Source organism: Bos taurus, chromosome X (assembly GCF_002263795.3).
Source record: "Bos taurus isolate L1 Dominette 01449 registration number 42190680 breed Hereford chromosome X, ARS-UCD2.0, whole genome shotgun sequence".
Lineage (NCBI taxonomy): Eukaryota > Metazoa > Chordata > Mammalia > Artiodactyla > Bovidae > Bos > Bos taurus.
In genome coordinates this window covers 79,545,874-79,561,088 of record NC_037357.1, presented here as the reverse complement: position 1 = coordinate 79,561,088, position 15,215 = coordinate 79,545,874, and the positions used below count along the sequence as shown (strand labels likewise).

Genomic DNA, 15,215 nt, shown 5'->3' with positions numbered 1-15,215 from the left:
TCCCTATTGCCTTCAAGATTTTATAAACCTATGGAGATCTCCTCTCTCAAGGGTCACACAGGGAACAGGGCCATACCTTACTATCTCGCTCCAGCTCATTTTTTAGCCATTCAAAGTCACTGTAGCGCCGTCGTACACAGGACTCCTTTAGTTTGAAGATAGGTAGGTTTGTCTACAAGGAGAAAGAATGAGAGAAGAGAGATGGTAAATAACACTCAGCCTGTGATGCCTACCTGTCACAACCACTTGAACACATCTTAAGAAAAGAAACAGCTCCTAAGGACCATGCTCCTATAACCCTTTTGAAACACCACTGGGTGAATACCAATCCTCACCACATCCAGCCTTGTCAGAGGTAGTGATCAGAAGTCCCATGCTGCTTAGAATTTATCCCACAAATAGACTTGAAGTTATACATAAATATGTGTATACAAGGGTTTTCACTGAATTTTCTCATTTGTAATAATAATAAATGTCTATAGATAGATAATTGGTTAAATAAATTATGGTACACTTGCAGAGTGGAATACAACTATGAAAAGAATGAGAAAGATATATATGTCCCAATACGGAAAGATATTAAGCATTAAAATCAAGGCACAGAACAGTATATAGTCTGTGTTTTTAAAAGGGGTATGTATATGTGTATCTATTTATATTTATGAATTAAAACATTTATGAAAAGACACTGATAATAGTGACTGACTTTGGAGAATAAAACTAGACAACTGGAATGGGTACGTCACATTTTTCACTATACAACTTGAGTTTATCATGTGCATGTATTACATTTTCAATTGAAAAGTGAATTTACGGTCCCTGTAAAAAAACAAGAGATAAGCACCTTCAAAGTATGCTTTCCTTTGCTTTTCCTGTCCAAATCCTTTCCATTCTAAAAGTCCCAGCTCAAGTCCAACTTCATCCAGGAAATCTGTCCTGACAACACTGGCTTAATTTATTGGTCTCCTCCTCTGAACTCTTAGGACACATAAGACTTTGGTATTGCCTGACACACTACTGTTTTATGCATTATGTTAGCCTTGTTACCAAAGTAAATTATAATTTCATTGAAATCAGGAGCCATGACTACTGCTGCATCTCCCTAAATGCAGATTATGCAAGTTACTCAATAAACACTCAATTGATTAACAGTGAACTATGTATCTGTTTACCCTCCCCTTATCCAGAAAGTGCAGCAGAAATAGCAATTACATTAAGTTGGTTTTCCATAGTTTGCTCCCTGATATACATCAGCTGATTCCCACATTTTAATCACTGAGAATTTCCCCAAAGCTCCATTGGCAACATGAACCTCCAACAAACAAAAAGCCCTGATCCTCACTCCTATCTATAGGTTCTAAACAGAAATAGCCAAACAAATGTATTAATACCGACTACTTCCTACCAGTCAATTCAAATCAGTAGATGGAAATAAAAGGAGCTAGTTTTTCTACTTTCTCCACAACTAACTCAGAGCAGGAAAAGGGCATTGGCACCATGCTGGAGCTTCACACATTCCTTGCTATGTTATGTTCTGTAGTCCTTGTCTGGATACTGACTTTTCAGGATCTAGGTATATAGCATCAAACAATAAAGCCAAATAACTGGCCAACTTACATTAGTTACAACTCTACTCAGGATCATGATCCCAGGAATGGCAGTGGATTGAAGTGGAATGAGAAATATGTAAAGCAGTATCTTATTAATGGAAGCAGTAGTTTCTTCAGAAAGAGGAACCTCCAGAAGGCAGGAGAGGGAGACCTCATTGTTACAGTACAGCTGACCCTTGAACAACATAGTTTTAAATCACATGGGTCCACAGATTTTTTTCAATATATATAGTATATCATTTTTGTACCTTTTGATTTTGTACCATGTGCATGTATTAACTATTCAAAACAAGCCATTATAGAGAACATTCTCAGAATCCTGCACGCAAATATGTACATGTATCAAACCATCACAGTCTATACTTTAAACCTACACAATGTTATCACTGACTCAATGGACAGAATTTGAGCAAAATCCGGGAGATGGTGAAGGACAGGGAAGCCTGGCATGCTGTAGTCCATGGGGTCGCAGAGAGTCAGACATGACTGAGCAACTGAACAACAACACACAACGCTATCTGTCAATTATATCTCAATAAAGCTGGGAATAAAAACAATCATTCAAGAAAAAAAGCCATTCAGTATCTTGAGATTCTAGGTTTCCACCAGAGTTCATTACAAATACTGTGATCCCCAAACAGTAGAACCTTAACTAGTAGGCCAACAGAAAGACGTAAGGAAAAAAGTGTTGAGTAGATTCTTCCAAGACACAGTAAAACCACCCACTGTCATTTTGTGGACTTCCTCCTTTGACTTACAAAAATGCTATTCTTCCCTACCCCCACAGGATGGTGACAGTAATGGCCCTTCGTCTCAGCACCTAGCCATCTAAGGAAGGGGCTACTATGTACTAGGATACTCTCTCAGGTCCAACCTACAAACTGTATGAGAGAGACAGGATTGTGTAGTACAGGATACACAGTCCTTTGGCTCTGATCAAAACAAAATCAAGGGAAAGGAAAGAAAGAAGCAAAGTTCAAGTCCAAAGGATAACTGACATTTGAAAAGTCCCATACATATCATGTGAAGTCACCAGAACAACTCTCCAGACTCATTTCTTGCGGGGGTGAGGGGGATAGATATTCCTTCCCTGAGCTATTATTATACAAATGAAAAAAGTCAGTGCCATCTGCTTCTACCATACACAACGCCCAACTCTCAAAGCCCACTCTCTGAGCCTCATACTCCCTATAATACCTACCATGATCAGTCACTTAAATTAGCAATTTAAAACCAAATGATTTCATCAATTTCCCCTCAGAGCTCAACAAAATATTAAGTCTATATAGCCATACAAATTAACAAAAATACAAATTAACTCAAACCCACAGAATTAGGAACTGCCATCAATCCTATCATTACCATACAATTAGTAATTGTGGAAAGGCCTGATGAAAAGCTTAGTGGGTAAAAAAAACCCTGCAAACTAAAGTTTTGCAACTAAGCACTGCCAAAGACACTACAATGTAGTGGAAAGAGTATGATGGGCTTTGGAGTCAGACAGATCTGGGTTCAAATCCCAACACTGCCACTTATTAGCTATGTGTACTTGAGCAAATTACTTATATTGCATTCCTCCTTAGTTTCCTATCTGTAAAATGCTGTTTTTGTAAGGATTTATAAATTAAATCCTAGTTCAGTGCCTGACACACGACAGGCACTAGATGAACAGTTCTTGTTATTAGAAGAAGAGTAGCGAACAATTCCATTCATAATCCCTACAGCTCTTGGGTAATACATCAAGACAACGTCTCCAAAACCCCACAGCAGAGAGTTCTTACACTGAACAAGTTATGCCCAGGCCTCTTTAGGTAATTAAATTCTCTACCATTAACAGTTCCCAAGTTTTATCATATTTTGAGGGATCTAACATCCATTCTTCCCCAAAGAGATGATTTCATATAATTCTTATATAGATGAGTTTTTCTCATTTTCTGCTATTCGTGTTTCTTTCTTCAGTTTGGACTTTGCCAAACTTGGAATTTGGAGATCATCACTTCTCAGTTAGATTTCAAAGTTCAGTTGGGACAGCATACTCTCTCATTCAATTCATTCATTCAAAAATAAAAGCACATACACTCTTTTAGGTCTTCAAATGCTGTTTGAGCAGCATGCTGTCCATAGAGAATATTCTGGCCCTCTAGTCTGAGAAGAAAACATAAGGAAAATTAGGAAATGGCTCTCAACCTTTTTGCCTGTAGCCACTTCAGTGGGGGCAAAGAACCTGCAAACCATGTACTCTGCACATTCCATCCTTGCATGGTGGACTAAGAACTAGAGAATAAAGTCCTCTGTAGTGCACACTGGAAGAAGCCACTCCTAGAGCAGTACTTAAATGTCATATATTAAAGTTGACTACAGACCAAGGACTAATATAATGAATCCAAAAGGTTTATCTAGGGCAGAAAGGGCAAATGGCCATTCATATACAGAAAACCCAAATGAGAGCCAGTAAATACTGAAATAAACATTCTGGATACTTCAAATCTAAAGGGTCAGCACAAGATGAGGGCAGTGACTAACAATCCACCAATCCGAGTTGCAAGGTCAGGTTTTCCAGTGAGCATGTAGTACCTGAGAAAACAAGCACTGAACACTTCTTTCAGATGTTAATTCCACACAAGTCTGGGAAGCACTCAAGGAGCCTCCCGTTCTTATTTCTGCTCCACCAAGTCCACTGTCTCCCTTTCCTGTAGTCTCTCTTCCCTTTAACCCAGGCTTTGCTCAACCCCATCATCCACGACAGAGGATGAGATTGTTGGAGGGCATCACCGACTCGACGTGAGTTTGAGCAAGCTCCGGGAATTGGTGATGGACAGGGAAGCCTGGTGTGCTGCAGTCCATGGGGTCACAAAGAGTAGGACACGACTGAGCAGAACTGATCATCCACGGAGACCTCATTAGGAAGAAGTTGGGCCTTCCTGATCCCCTTCCTCAGACTGACTTCCCACAACCTCGTTTTGGGACCCCGCAGCATATAGCTTTGGCTTTCCATTCCCCAGCCCTCTTCCACTCTTCCTTCCCTCCTTCTGTTGCTACAGTTCTGATTCCTACTTCCTGGAATTCCTCTCCACCCCCACCGTCTCCAGCCATGCTTCCTTCTTGCTCCTGGGTACTTGTTTTCCCTCAGGCTGGTCATTGGGCCAGGAGTTCCCCCTCAGGAGTTTTCTGCATCCTCAGGCCACAACCTTGTGTGCAGACCTCTCAGCAAACCTACTAAGCCCCTAACCCCCAAATGACCCCTCAAGTGTTTCCTCCACCGTTAGCCTTCCCAATGGCAGTCTTTCCCCCTCCCCGCCCCCGCCCTTCCCGCCCAGCCGCCCGGTCCTCCCTCAGCTGTCTCCCTCACCCCGTGACTCACCCGCATGCGAACCTCATAGGTGGTGAAGCGCGCGCGGCCCACGCCCACCGTCTGTGGATTAAAGATGTCGATCTCCAGGAAGTTACTCGGAGGCCCGTAAGCGTCGGTCAGGTCCTGCGGCTTCGAGTTAAGGCGCCGAGTGTCAGCTACTGCCGTGTCCGACATCTTTCCGAAGGAGAGACCCAGACCGGGGAAAGGGGGGGGTCGGGGGACAGAGGCCGAAGACAGAGAGCGCGCACGGCCCCTCCCGCTTGCAAAATAACCAGCCAACCCACAGACGGCGGCGCCGCGCACGCGCGCCCACGCACGCACGCACGCACGCGCACGCCGCCACGGCCAAGGGCCCGGAACCCTGAATAGTGGCTAAGCTGACGGCCTGCACTCCTGTACCGAGAAAGCATCATTCAGACTTCCGGGCAGTGTGTGTGTGACTGCCCCGGAACCTGCATCTCCAACACGTATTCCCCCAGTATCCTAGGAAGGACTACAGGGGAGGTCCGCCAATCGCTGCTCCTCAACCCAAGAAATTGTTTTTATATTATGCATCCATCAGCAGTGGGCACTTCCCCGCAAGCTGGGATCCTACAGTGATAGGCCGAAGCTCCGGGACCTGAATAAGTCCTGGTTTTGCGCGAAAATAGAAAGGTGGTCTCCCGAGGGTGGGGTTCCAACAATATTAAAAACGTAGAACGCAGCCTGGCCACTTGTGCCACTGATAGTTTCAATTCATTTCACACGCAGTTGAGCACTCAGTGAGCGCTACTTATGATGCCAGGAAAGCGACAAAAAGGAATAGCATATGCAAAGTCATCCAGATAAGAAGCTGCACAATATTTTTAGACAGTTATCACCAATTCAGGTTGTGTTATGGAAGTGCTTAGAGAGGTAGCCTGGCTGGGGATGGTCAGATGAAGATGATTGTTGTATATTAAGCAAAGGATCTTTGGCTTTATAATGTAGGCAGTAAGAAACCACTGAAGGATCTTCAATAGAAAGAAAAAAAAAGACACAATCAGATTTGTGTTTTAGAAGGATTATGTTGCAGGCAACATGGAAGAAGATGTATCGGAGTTGAATGTGACCAATTATGAGTATCTGCAATAGTACTTGGAATCAGGTGGTGGCGGTGGGAGTGGAGAAAGGGGAAGACAGAAGGCTGAGACTGAGGAAATAAAATAGGTAGGAGTTGTATCTGATTAGATATGGTGGTTGTAGGGCCTAAATGTGTGAGCTATGGACTTAGGCTGCCTGGGTTTAGATCGTTGCTTCCTAGCTATACAGCCTTGACATGTTATCCAACAAGTTTTCCTCTTCTGTAAAATGGAAATAAGACTAAAAACTACCTCTGGGGCTTTGGTGAGAATTAAATGAAATAAAATATGTGCAAACAGTAAGTGTTCAGTAACTATTAGCTATTATTACTATTTGAGGGAGAGAGAGAAAATAATAAAATGACTCCTAGGTTTCTGAGATAGGTAACTAGGTAGATTGCTGGTGAAAGTGAAGTAAAGTGAAGTGAAAGTTGCCCAGCCACGTCCGACTCTTTGTGATCCCAAACAGAAGCCTTGTGTACTTTTTAAGTTTATCCAGTGACTGCTCATTTCTTGCTATGCAGTGAATGTGAAAGTGTTAGTAACTCAGTCAGTCGTGTCTGACTCTTTGTGACCATATGAACTATAGCCCACCAGGCTCCTCTGTCCATGGGATTCTCCAGGCAAGAATACTGGAGTGAGTTGCCATTCCCTTCTCCAGGAGATCTTCCCGACCCAGGGATCGAACCTAGGTCTCCTGCATTACAGGCAAGTTCTTTACTGTCTGAGCCACCAGGGAAGCCCAGATTGCTGGTACCACCAATCAAAACTGGCATTACAGAAAGAAGAGTGAACTTGGGAGGGAAGACAGTGAGTTCAATTTAGATGAATCTGGGGTATCTATAGGACCTCCAAATGTTCAGGAAGTGGTTGGAAATACTGGCCTGGAGCTCAAGGATGTGATTAGGGCTAGAGATTTGGGAACTATCAGCATATAGTGTAGAAAGAAAAATGTGAAGAGGCAAGGACAGAATATTTAAAAATTGGTGAAGGCATGCAATGTTGATGAGAGTGTAAATCCATATAGTCTTTCTGGGAGGCTAACTGGCAGTATATATTAAAAAAAAAAAAAAAAAAAAGCCTTTGACCTCAAGAAACTCGTAATACTGCTTGTCTCTGGAGAACAGAACTGGAAAACAGGAATCAGGGACAGCAGAGAGAGTTGTTTTTCATATTCATTTCATTTATGTTTAAGTGCTTTTGTATTAAAAAAAAATTTTTAATGGGAATTCCCTTGTAGTCCAGTGGTTAAGACTTGGCTCTTTCACTGCCAGGGCCCAAGTTCAATCCCTAGTCAGAAAACTAAGATCCTGCAAGCCTTGGGGGCATGGCCAAAAAAATTGTTTGATGTTATTTATCAAAACTTTTGGCTCAAAATTTTCACCTCAATAGTAAAACTCACTGTCTTGTGTAAATGGCCAAATTCAGGGTTCTCCCATGTATCCATTTAAAATAATGTTCTTATATTCATTGATATGGGATAATGCCCACAAAAAAAGTGGGGGAAAGCTGGTTAAAAAAAAATATCCTCAATCATGATGATCGACAAGAACAAGCGCCTTATGAAAGGCAACAAAAAGGAAGCCAAAAAGAAAATACCATGATTGAAGCTAACATTGATGTCAAGACTACTGATGATTATTTGCTTCATCTCTTCTGTGTGGGTTTTACTAAAAATGCAACAATCAAATTTGTAAGACTTCTTATACCCAGCACCAGCAGATCTGCCAAGTTCAGAAGAAGATGAAGGAAATTGTGACCCGAGAGGTGCAGACAAATGACTTGAAAAATAAATTGATTCCAGACAGCATTGGAAGAGACATAGAAAAGTCTTGCCAATCTATTTATCTGTTTCATGAAGTCTTTGTTAGAAAAGTAAAAATGCTGAAGAAGCCCAAGTTTGAATTGGGAAAACTCATGGAGCAACATGGTGAAGGTAGTAGTTCTGGAAAAGCTATTGGGGATGAGACAGGTGCTGAAGTTGAACGACCTGATTGGTATGAGCCACCAGTCCAAGAATCTGTTTAAAATGCAGACTTTTAATGGTGACAAATATAAGACCTTATTTGTGAAAAAAGATACTGTAATATGATACCACTTGTATTACTGTATGTTGTTGTTCATTTGCCCAATTGTGTCTGACTCTTTGTGACCCCATGGACTGCAGCACGCCAGGCCTCCCTGTCACTCACCATAACCGGAATTCTGCCCAAGTTCATGTCCATTGCATCAGTGATACCATCCATTAAAATGCCATGTATTACTGTATATGATATATATAATAATTTTTAAAGACCAGAAGGTTATAAATCAAAATGTTAGTGGTAGTTACCTCTGTGTGGTTGTAGAGTTTCACTTTTATGTTTTTAGTTATAATTTTCTAAAGGATCTAATTTTTAACAATAGGTGAAGTGAAAATGAAAGTCGTGTCCGACTCTTTGTGACCCCATGGATAGTCCATGGAATTTCCCAACCCAGGGATCGAACTCAGGTCTCCCACATTGTAGGCAGATTCTTTACCAACTGAGCCACCAAGGAAGCCCTTTAACAATAAATATGTATCTTTTTTCATCAGAAAAATAAAAAAATAAAACTGTTTATAGTTGGGAAAAAATTAGAAGACAGGCACAGGAAGAGAATCTTGTGAAGGAAACCTAGAAAGGAGTTGTCAGAGAGGTAGAAAGAGAACCAGGAGACACTAGTGATCTGAAGGGAGAGAAATAAAAAATGTTTCCAAAAGGAACAAGTAGGTGGTAACAATGTTTAATACAATAGAATGGTCAAATAAGACCTGGAAGATGTCCACTCAGTTTAACAATTATCTAAAGGTGAAAGGTTTGGCAGAGCACTGGAAGTAGAACCCAGATTGCAGAAGATTAAGAACTGAATCAGAGGTGAAGTGAAAACGTTTAGTAGAGACTATTCTTTTGAGAAGCTTGCCCAAGAATCCAGGAATGTGGTAGATAGAAAGCAATACATTGACAAAGAAAGATTTGTTTGTTTTGTTTAAAGAGAAAGGAGATTTGAATATGTTTAACAGCTGTGGAGGGGGGTAGAAGTTTATAGAAAGAGAGAAGTTGATTACTGGGCTAGTTAAATCCTTTGCAGTAATAATGCAATTGACAGCTGTTATCATCTGGTTCCTGCTATCATCTGGCTCCCATACACACACACACACACACATGCAGAATAGAATAGCCAAGTCAGATCTCTTGGCAAACAGGTAACATCAGAGTGTGATGTGATAGCAATGCCTATTTTCTTTTCTGTTGGGTCTTTTTGACTGTGTTCATCCTTTGTCAAAAGGAATCCAGAGTTGGGGGGAGGATAAGAGAGAATTTAGGATCCTCAAATTGGAAGGAATCTCAGTAGTTCATCCTCCTGTCCACAGGCAATACTTACTTTAATCAAACATACATTTATCCATCTTTCTGCCCTTTAACTTTTTTCAAAGGAGATTGCACAATCTCTGAATCAGTCATTTGCAACAAGAGTGACAAGAACTTCTTTTTAGTTTCTCTTCAGCCTGTCCCGAGGAATTGGCACATCAAGAACACCTATAATTTGGAGTGTTTTTGTTCTTGGGAGCAGGGGTCTAGAACTGCAGGGAGGGAGTAGGGGAAAGGTCTGAGTGCAAAACAGGTAGTGGAGAGAGGAAATCCAGAAAGTGGGACTCATGACACAGTCTCCTCCAGGCAATGTTGGCCCAGAGTTTACCTACCTTCTTATGATGCCCTGCTGTCTGCACACATTCATCCAGCTGCCTACTACCAGTAGTGATTTCTCCCCTTGAAGTTCATTTAACCCTAATTTCACCTGGCACCTCCCTAGGGATCACCTCTACTTTAACTAAATCCCTTCTAAAAGTTGTCAGTTCCCTCACAATGTTAATGAAAAGTTCTTTAAATACTCAATTTGTCTATTTGAGTTGGTGATTGTGTTTATTTTACTAAAGTGTCTCTGGATTGCCTAGGGGTGAGGGCTATCTGGGGAAAAGTGGTGTGGCCTAAGTGTGTGTGTGTCTATGCGTGTTTATCAGGTGTTAACTAAAGACCTAACCTTTAGCTGACAGGAGGCTGGCCTCCAACTTCCATAAGGGTGTTTGTTAATTATTTAACAAATTATCTAGCAACAATAAGACCTGGAAAGATAATAATGTTGTAGTTAGCCAGCCTTCTTTCCTTAATAAAAGCTAAGATTTATTGAATACATACTATATGCCAGGCACTCTTTTAGGCACTTTATATATTTTAACTCAGTTAGTTAATCCTCAAAATAATCCTATGGCATAGGTGCTATTTTTATAGCTGCATTTTACTGATGAGGCACAGACAGATTAAGCAATTTGCCCAAAATCACACACCTAATGAATGGTAAAGCCAGGATTTGAACCCACACGGTCTGGTTTCTGAGCCCAGGTTTTCAACCTGCCTCACAAAGATTCTTTTAGCCCTATATATCACCATAAAGGGAGTAAGATGAAAAAAAGAATTAGAAAATGAAAAAGGGCAGAAAGACCAAAAAAAAAAAATGGAATAAGGGGTAGAATTTCACTAACAACAGCTTAGTAACATTCTGGTGTAAATTGCCTGCTCCTGCCTAGATGTTCTTCATCTGCCCTTTAATCTGAAACTTTTTGTATTGAATTCTATATTCTTAATGCCTATGGTAACTTCAAGATTATTTAATTTCTGTCCATCCTTCAAAGCCCAGTGCAGGTCCCACCTCCTCCATAAAACCTCCATATTCATCCAGTCTACAGTAAGCTGTACTTTTGAAATTTTCTACAAACTTATAATCTGTAGTGTTCATTTGGCTCTGATTCACATTTTTAATTAGTTTTATACTTATACATGTCTCATCTTACCAACCATACTGTAAACTCCTTAAGTGAAAAGACTACAACTTTTATTTCTCTTGCATCATGTATCCCCCATAATGCCTAGCATGGCGTATTGCAAATAATAGGCACTCAGCAAATATTTGTTGGTTGACTGATTGATTGGGAAAGGTCAGGGACTACATCAAATCTTGGTTAACCCCTGCATCATTTAGTGAAGAACTATGCACTCAATGTGTACTCAATAAACATTAATGATGATTACAAAAATCATTCAAAATGTCTTTATAGAGTTGCTACAGTGTGTAGAGAATGGGCGCTGTGAGGATAGAAATTAAATAGAGTATATAGCTTCTACCTTTGAATAGCTTAGTCTTCTCTTACTACTTCAATGCTCACTATCTCCTTTCTCTGAATTCCTGCTTTCATTTGAAGTCAGAAGTGAAGTGAAGTGAAGTCGCTCAGTCATGTCCGACTCTTTGTGACCCCATGGACTGTAGCCTACCAGGCTCCTCCGTCCATGAGATTTTCCAGGCAAGAATACTGGAGTGGGCTGCCATTTCCTTCTCCAGGGGAAGTTCCCAACCCAGGGATCGAACCCAGGTCTCCTGCATTGTAGGCAGACGCTTTACCGTCTGAGCCACAAGGGAAGCCCTTTGAAGTCAGAACTATCACTCAATTGTTTTCTCCCCCAGTTTGATTCCCAGCTCCTTAAAGGAAATGGATAACACTGTGCTGGAACCATAATGGAATCACAGAATTAGGAGGGACTTTAGAGCTTTCTGTATTGTCAAACTTCCCACCCAACGTGAGAATCCCTTTTGCAACGGCCCTGATTCAGCCCTTATTTAATTATACCCTTATGGTATCAAGAATTAACCAAAATAAAAAGCACAGGAGGAAGAGTAGGTTCAGGAGCTAGATAAGGAGTTGGATTTTGTCTATGTGTAGTTTAATGTAATTGTTAGGCAACCAAGTGGATACAAACAGCTGAAATTCAAGTTTCAATCTCAAGAGAGATATGAGGACTGAAGATAGAGACTTGGAGTCTGGAGCGTGGAAGTGGTAGTTGAAAAACTAAGGTTGAGTAAGACTGTCAAGGACAAGAGAAGAAAGGAGCCAAGGACAAGGTCTCTGAGAATTCCTCTACTTGGAAAATTAAAAGAGAAATCAATGAGGTGAGAGAACTGAGAGATAAAGAAGAGTTTTAAGGAGAGACTGGTTACCAGAGTCAATAGAGGATGGATCAATGAAGTTAGAAAGGATGAGACTAAGATAAGGTTATTTGATCTGGTGATTAAGAAGCCAGACCTTTGATCACCTTGAAGAGAGCAGTCTCAGTGAAGTACAGTCTATTTTGACTTGCTCTTATTATTAATACTTATAATGCCTAGTTCAATGCCTGACTCAATACATATTTGTTGAATAACTGAATAAATAAAATGGTTGGAATAACTATAGTTCCTGCTAAAAACAGGAGGTGATGGGAAAAAGCAAACAAGTTAGCCTTTTTTTTTCCTCTGAAGCAAGAGGAGGATATGGGTAATAATATAGAGAAATGTTAAGGTGAAAAAGAGAGAAGTTGAGGGCTATGATTCTTCCTCCCAAAATATAAAGTAAGCTCATCTGAGAATCTCTCACAGGTTTGGTGGAATAAGCCCTCAACAACAACTATAACGGAGAAGGCAATGGCACCCCACTCCAGTACTCTTGCCTGGAAAATCCCATGGACGGTGGAGCCTGGTAGGCTGCAGGCCATGGGGTCGCTAAGAGTTGGACACGACTGAGTGACTTCACCTTCACTTTTCACTTTCATGCATTGGAGAAGGAAACGGCAACCCACTCCAGTGTTCTTGCCTGGAGAATCCCAGGGACGGGGGAGCCTGGTGCGCTGCTGTCTATGGGGTCACACAGACTTGGACACGACTGAAGCGACTTAGCAGCAGCAGCAGCAGCAACAACTATAAACTTTGGACAAAATACACACACACACACTCTCTCACACACACACTCACACTCACACACACACACACACACACCTGAAAACTCCAGAGAGAAAACAAAAGTAGGCAAACACTGGACAGAGGTTGGAACTTGGAAGAAAGGGACAGCATAGGCCAAGGTTCCTACTTTTTACAGATTTAGCCTGACAACAGGCTGCAGTCACCAACCACATGGCTAAAAGTACAATAGAAAACCATCCTATTTCTAGCCTGAAGAGCCAGAGGACAGGATCTGGGGAAACCACAGTCTCTAGAAAGTGAGGGAATAGATCAGAAAGAGATCCTGAGAAAAGGAGCCCTAAATTATCCGTATAAATTCCTCTCAAGACTTATCCTAAACCATGCATGCACAGGGCAGACTGAAAGCAACTTTCATCTAAGATAAAAGAACGGAACTGAGATTTGAGCTGCCACCCATCACAGGCAAGGCAGGGTTTTTATTTTTAATTTAACCAAGTTAATTGCCTGCTGAAACAAATGCATCCTCACTCTTAAGAGAAATATAACAGTATCCAGAGACTCCACAACATAACATTCACAATGTCTAGGAAACACTCTAAAATCACTCAATATATGAAGAATCAAGAAAACGTGACACATTTTCAAGGGGAAAACAATGGATGCCAACCCTGAGATGATGATGCTCAATGAGGAGAGTAAAAATGCCCTGGAAATGAATGAAAAGATAGGAAACTTCAGCAGAGAAATAGAAAATATTTTAAAAGGAAGTAAATGGAGATTCTAAAACTGAAAAACACAATATCTGAAGTTTTAAAAATTAACTAGATGCATTTAATAGCAGAAACAACAGAGGAAAAAGTAAGTGAATTTGAGGGTATAGCAATAAAAAGTATCTGATCTGAAGAAGAAAAGGGTTGAAAAAAATTAACAGAGACTTACAGCTTCATGAGAGAACATCAGCGGTCTAAAATATGTGTGATTAGCATCCCAGAAGAAGAGAAAAGAGAGAATAAGGCCAGAAACATTATGAGAAGAGATAATGGTTGAACACTTCCAAATTTGGTGAAAGACATATATTTACAGATTCAAGCTCAGCAAAGCCCACACAGGATAAATACGGATAAAACTGCACTTATGTGTATCATAGTCAAACTGCTAAGAACCAAAGATCAAGAGAAAATCTTGAAAGCTGCCAGAAAAAAATAGTACATTACATGTAATGATTCAAAAACAATTGACTTCTCAGAAACTATGGATGTTAGAAGACAGTAGAAAAACATCTTTAAATTACTGGGGAAAAAAACACTATTGACCCAGAATTCTATTAATGTGTTCAGTAAAAAATGTTATTTAATAATGATAGCAAAATAAAGACCACTTCAGATGAAGAGTCTCTGTCTTGCTTGTAAGCCTTTATCCTTGCTGCTCCCTCTGTCTGGAATACAGAGTCTCTCCTCCAGTCCCCTTCCTATCTTTAGCCTGCTGACTCCTACTCATCTCTCACAACTAAGTTTAGATACCACTTCTTCCAGGAAGCCTTCCTGACCCACAAGCTCAAGTTAGGTGTCCCTCACTAGTACATCAATAGCCCCCCATATTTTTCCCATCTTAGTATTTATCATGCTGTATGTAATTAACTATGTTGATTGTCTGGGACCTCCACTAGACTGAATGTTCCATTAGGGCAAGCACTATGTTTTCCTTATTGGTGTATTTACAGTGCATGTAATAGGCACTCGATTAATATTTATTGAATAAAGAAAAGAATATCTGATTCCAGAGTATTTTTACTTTCTACTATGCCAGGCTGTCATCTTGGAAAGGGAGGTTCTAACACTACTATAAGATTGAAAACTATTACATTCTTTTAAACTTTATGGAGAAATCTACTGTGCTTTGAAAAACTGAATCTTTTATTGAACTATCATTTTCCTGTGATTTCATGGGCAATTACTGTTTGGAGACTATCATATGTGCTTAACATAGTTCCTTGGTAATCAATGCTTGTGAAAATCCTCATTCAATACCACTTCAAGATAAATGTCTAGTAATAAGGAAATCATTAAACTATGATACATCCAACTCATAGAATATTATTTAGGCACTAAAATTGTATTTATAAATCTGTGTAATCATTTTAAAACATACTTATATGTTGAGTGAGAGAAAGACAAAACCCAAAACACAAAATTGTATGTATAGTATGAATACAACATTGTTTAAAAATCTATGTGGAAGGGAAAAATAATGCTGGAAAGAAATATAGCCAAATTATTAACTGTGTTTTTCATTGGGTGATGGAACCACAGTTACTTTAAGCAATTCTTTTCTGTATTTCAAAATTTTTAT

General features: G+C 40.3%; 1 protein-coding gene and 1 pseudogene across 5 annotated transcripts in view; one reads left to right on the top strand and one right to left on the bottom strand.

Moving 5' to 3' along the window:
* The window catches only part of SNX12 (sorting nexin 12), a 63,064-nt gene extending 57,818 nt beyond the window's left edge, over positions 1-5,246 (bottom strand). For 4 of the 5 annotated variants that reach the window (XM_015461651.3, XM_005228013.5, XM_005228014.5 and 1 more), the window contains exons 1-2: positions 4,972-5,246; positions 77-172 (exon numbers count right to left, since the gene is read on the bottom strand). In XM_015461651.3, coding sequence (XP_015317137.1) covers positions 77-172; positions 4,972-5,136 — 261 coding nt within the window. In that variant the 5' untranslated portion in view covers positions 5,137-5,246. The remainder of the gene's footprint in view (positions 1-76; positions 173-4,971) is intronic. The other variant, NM_001103257.1, reaches the window with a different exon arrangement.
* Positions 5,247-7,576: 2,330 nt separating this feature from the next.
* On the top strand, positions 7,577-8,201 carry LOC112445198 (small ribosomal subunit protein eS1-like; annotated as a pseudogene).
* Positions 8,202-15,215: the final 7,014 nt, after the last annotated feature.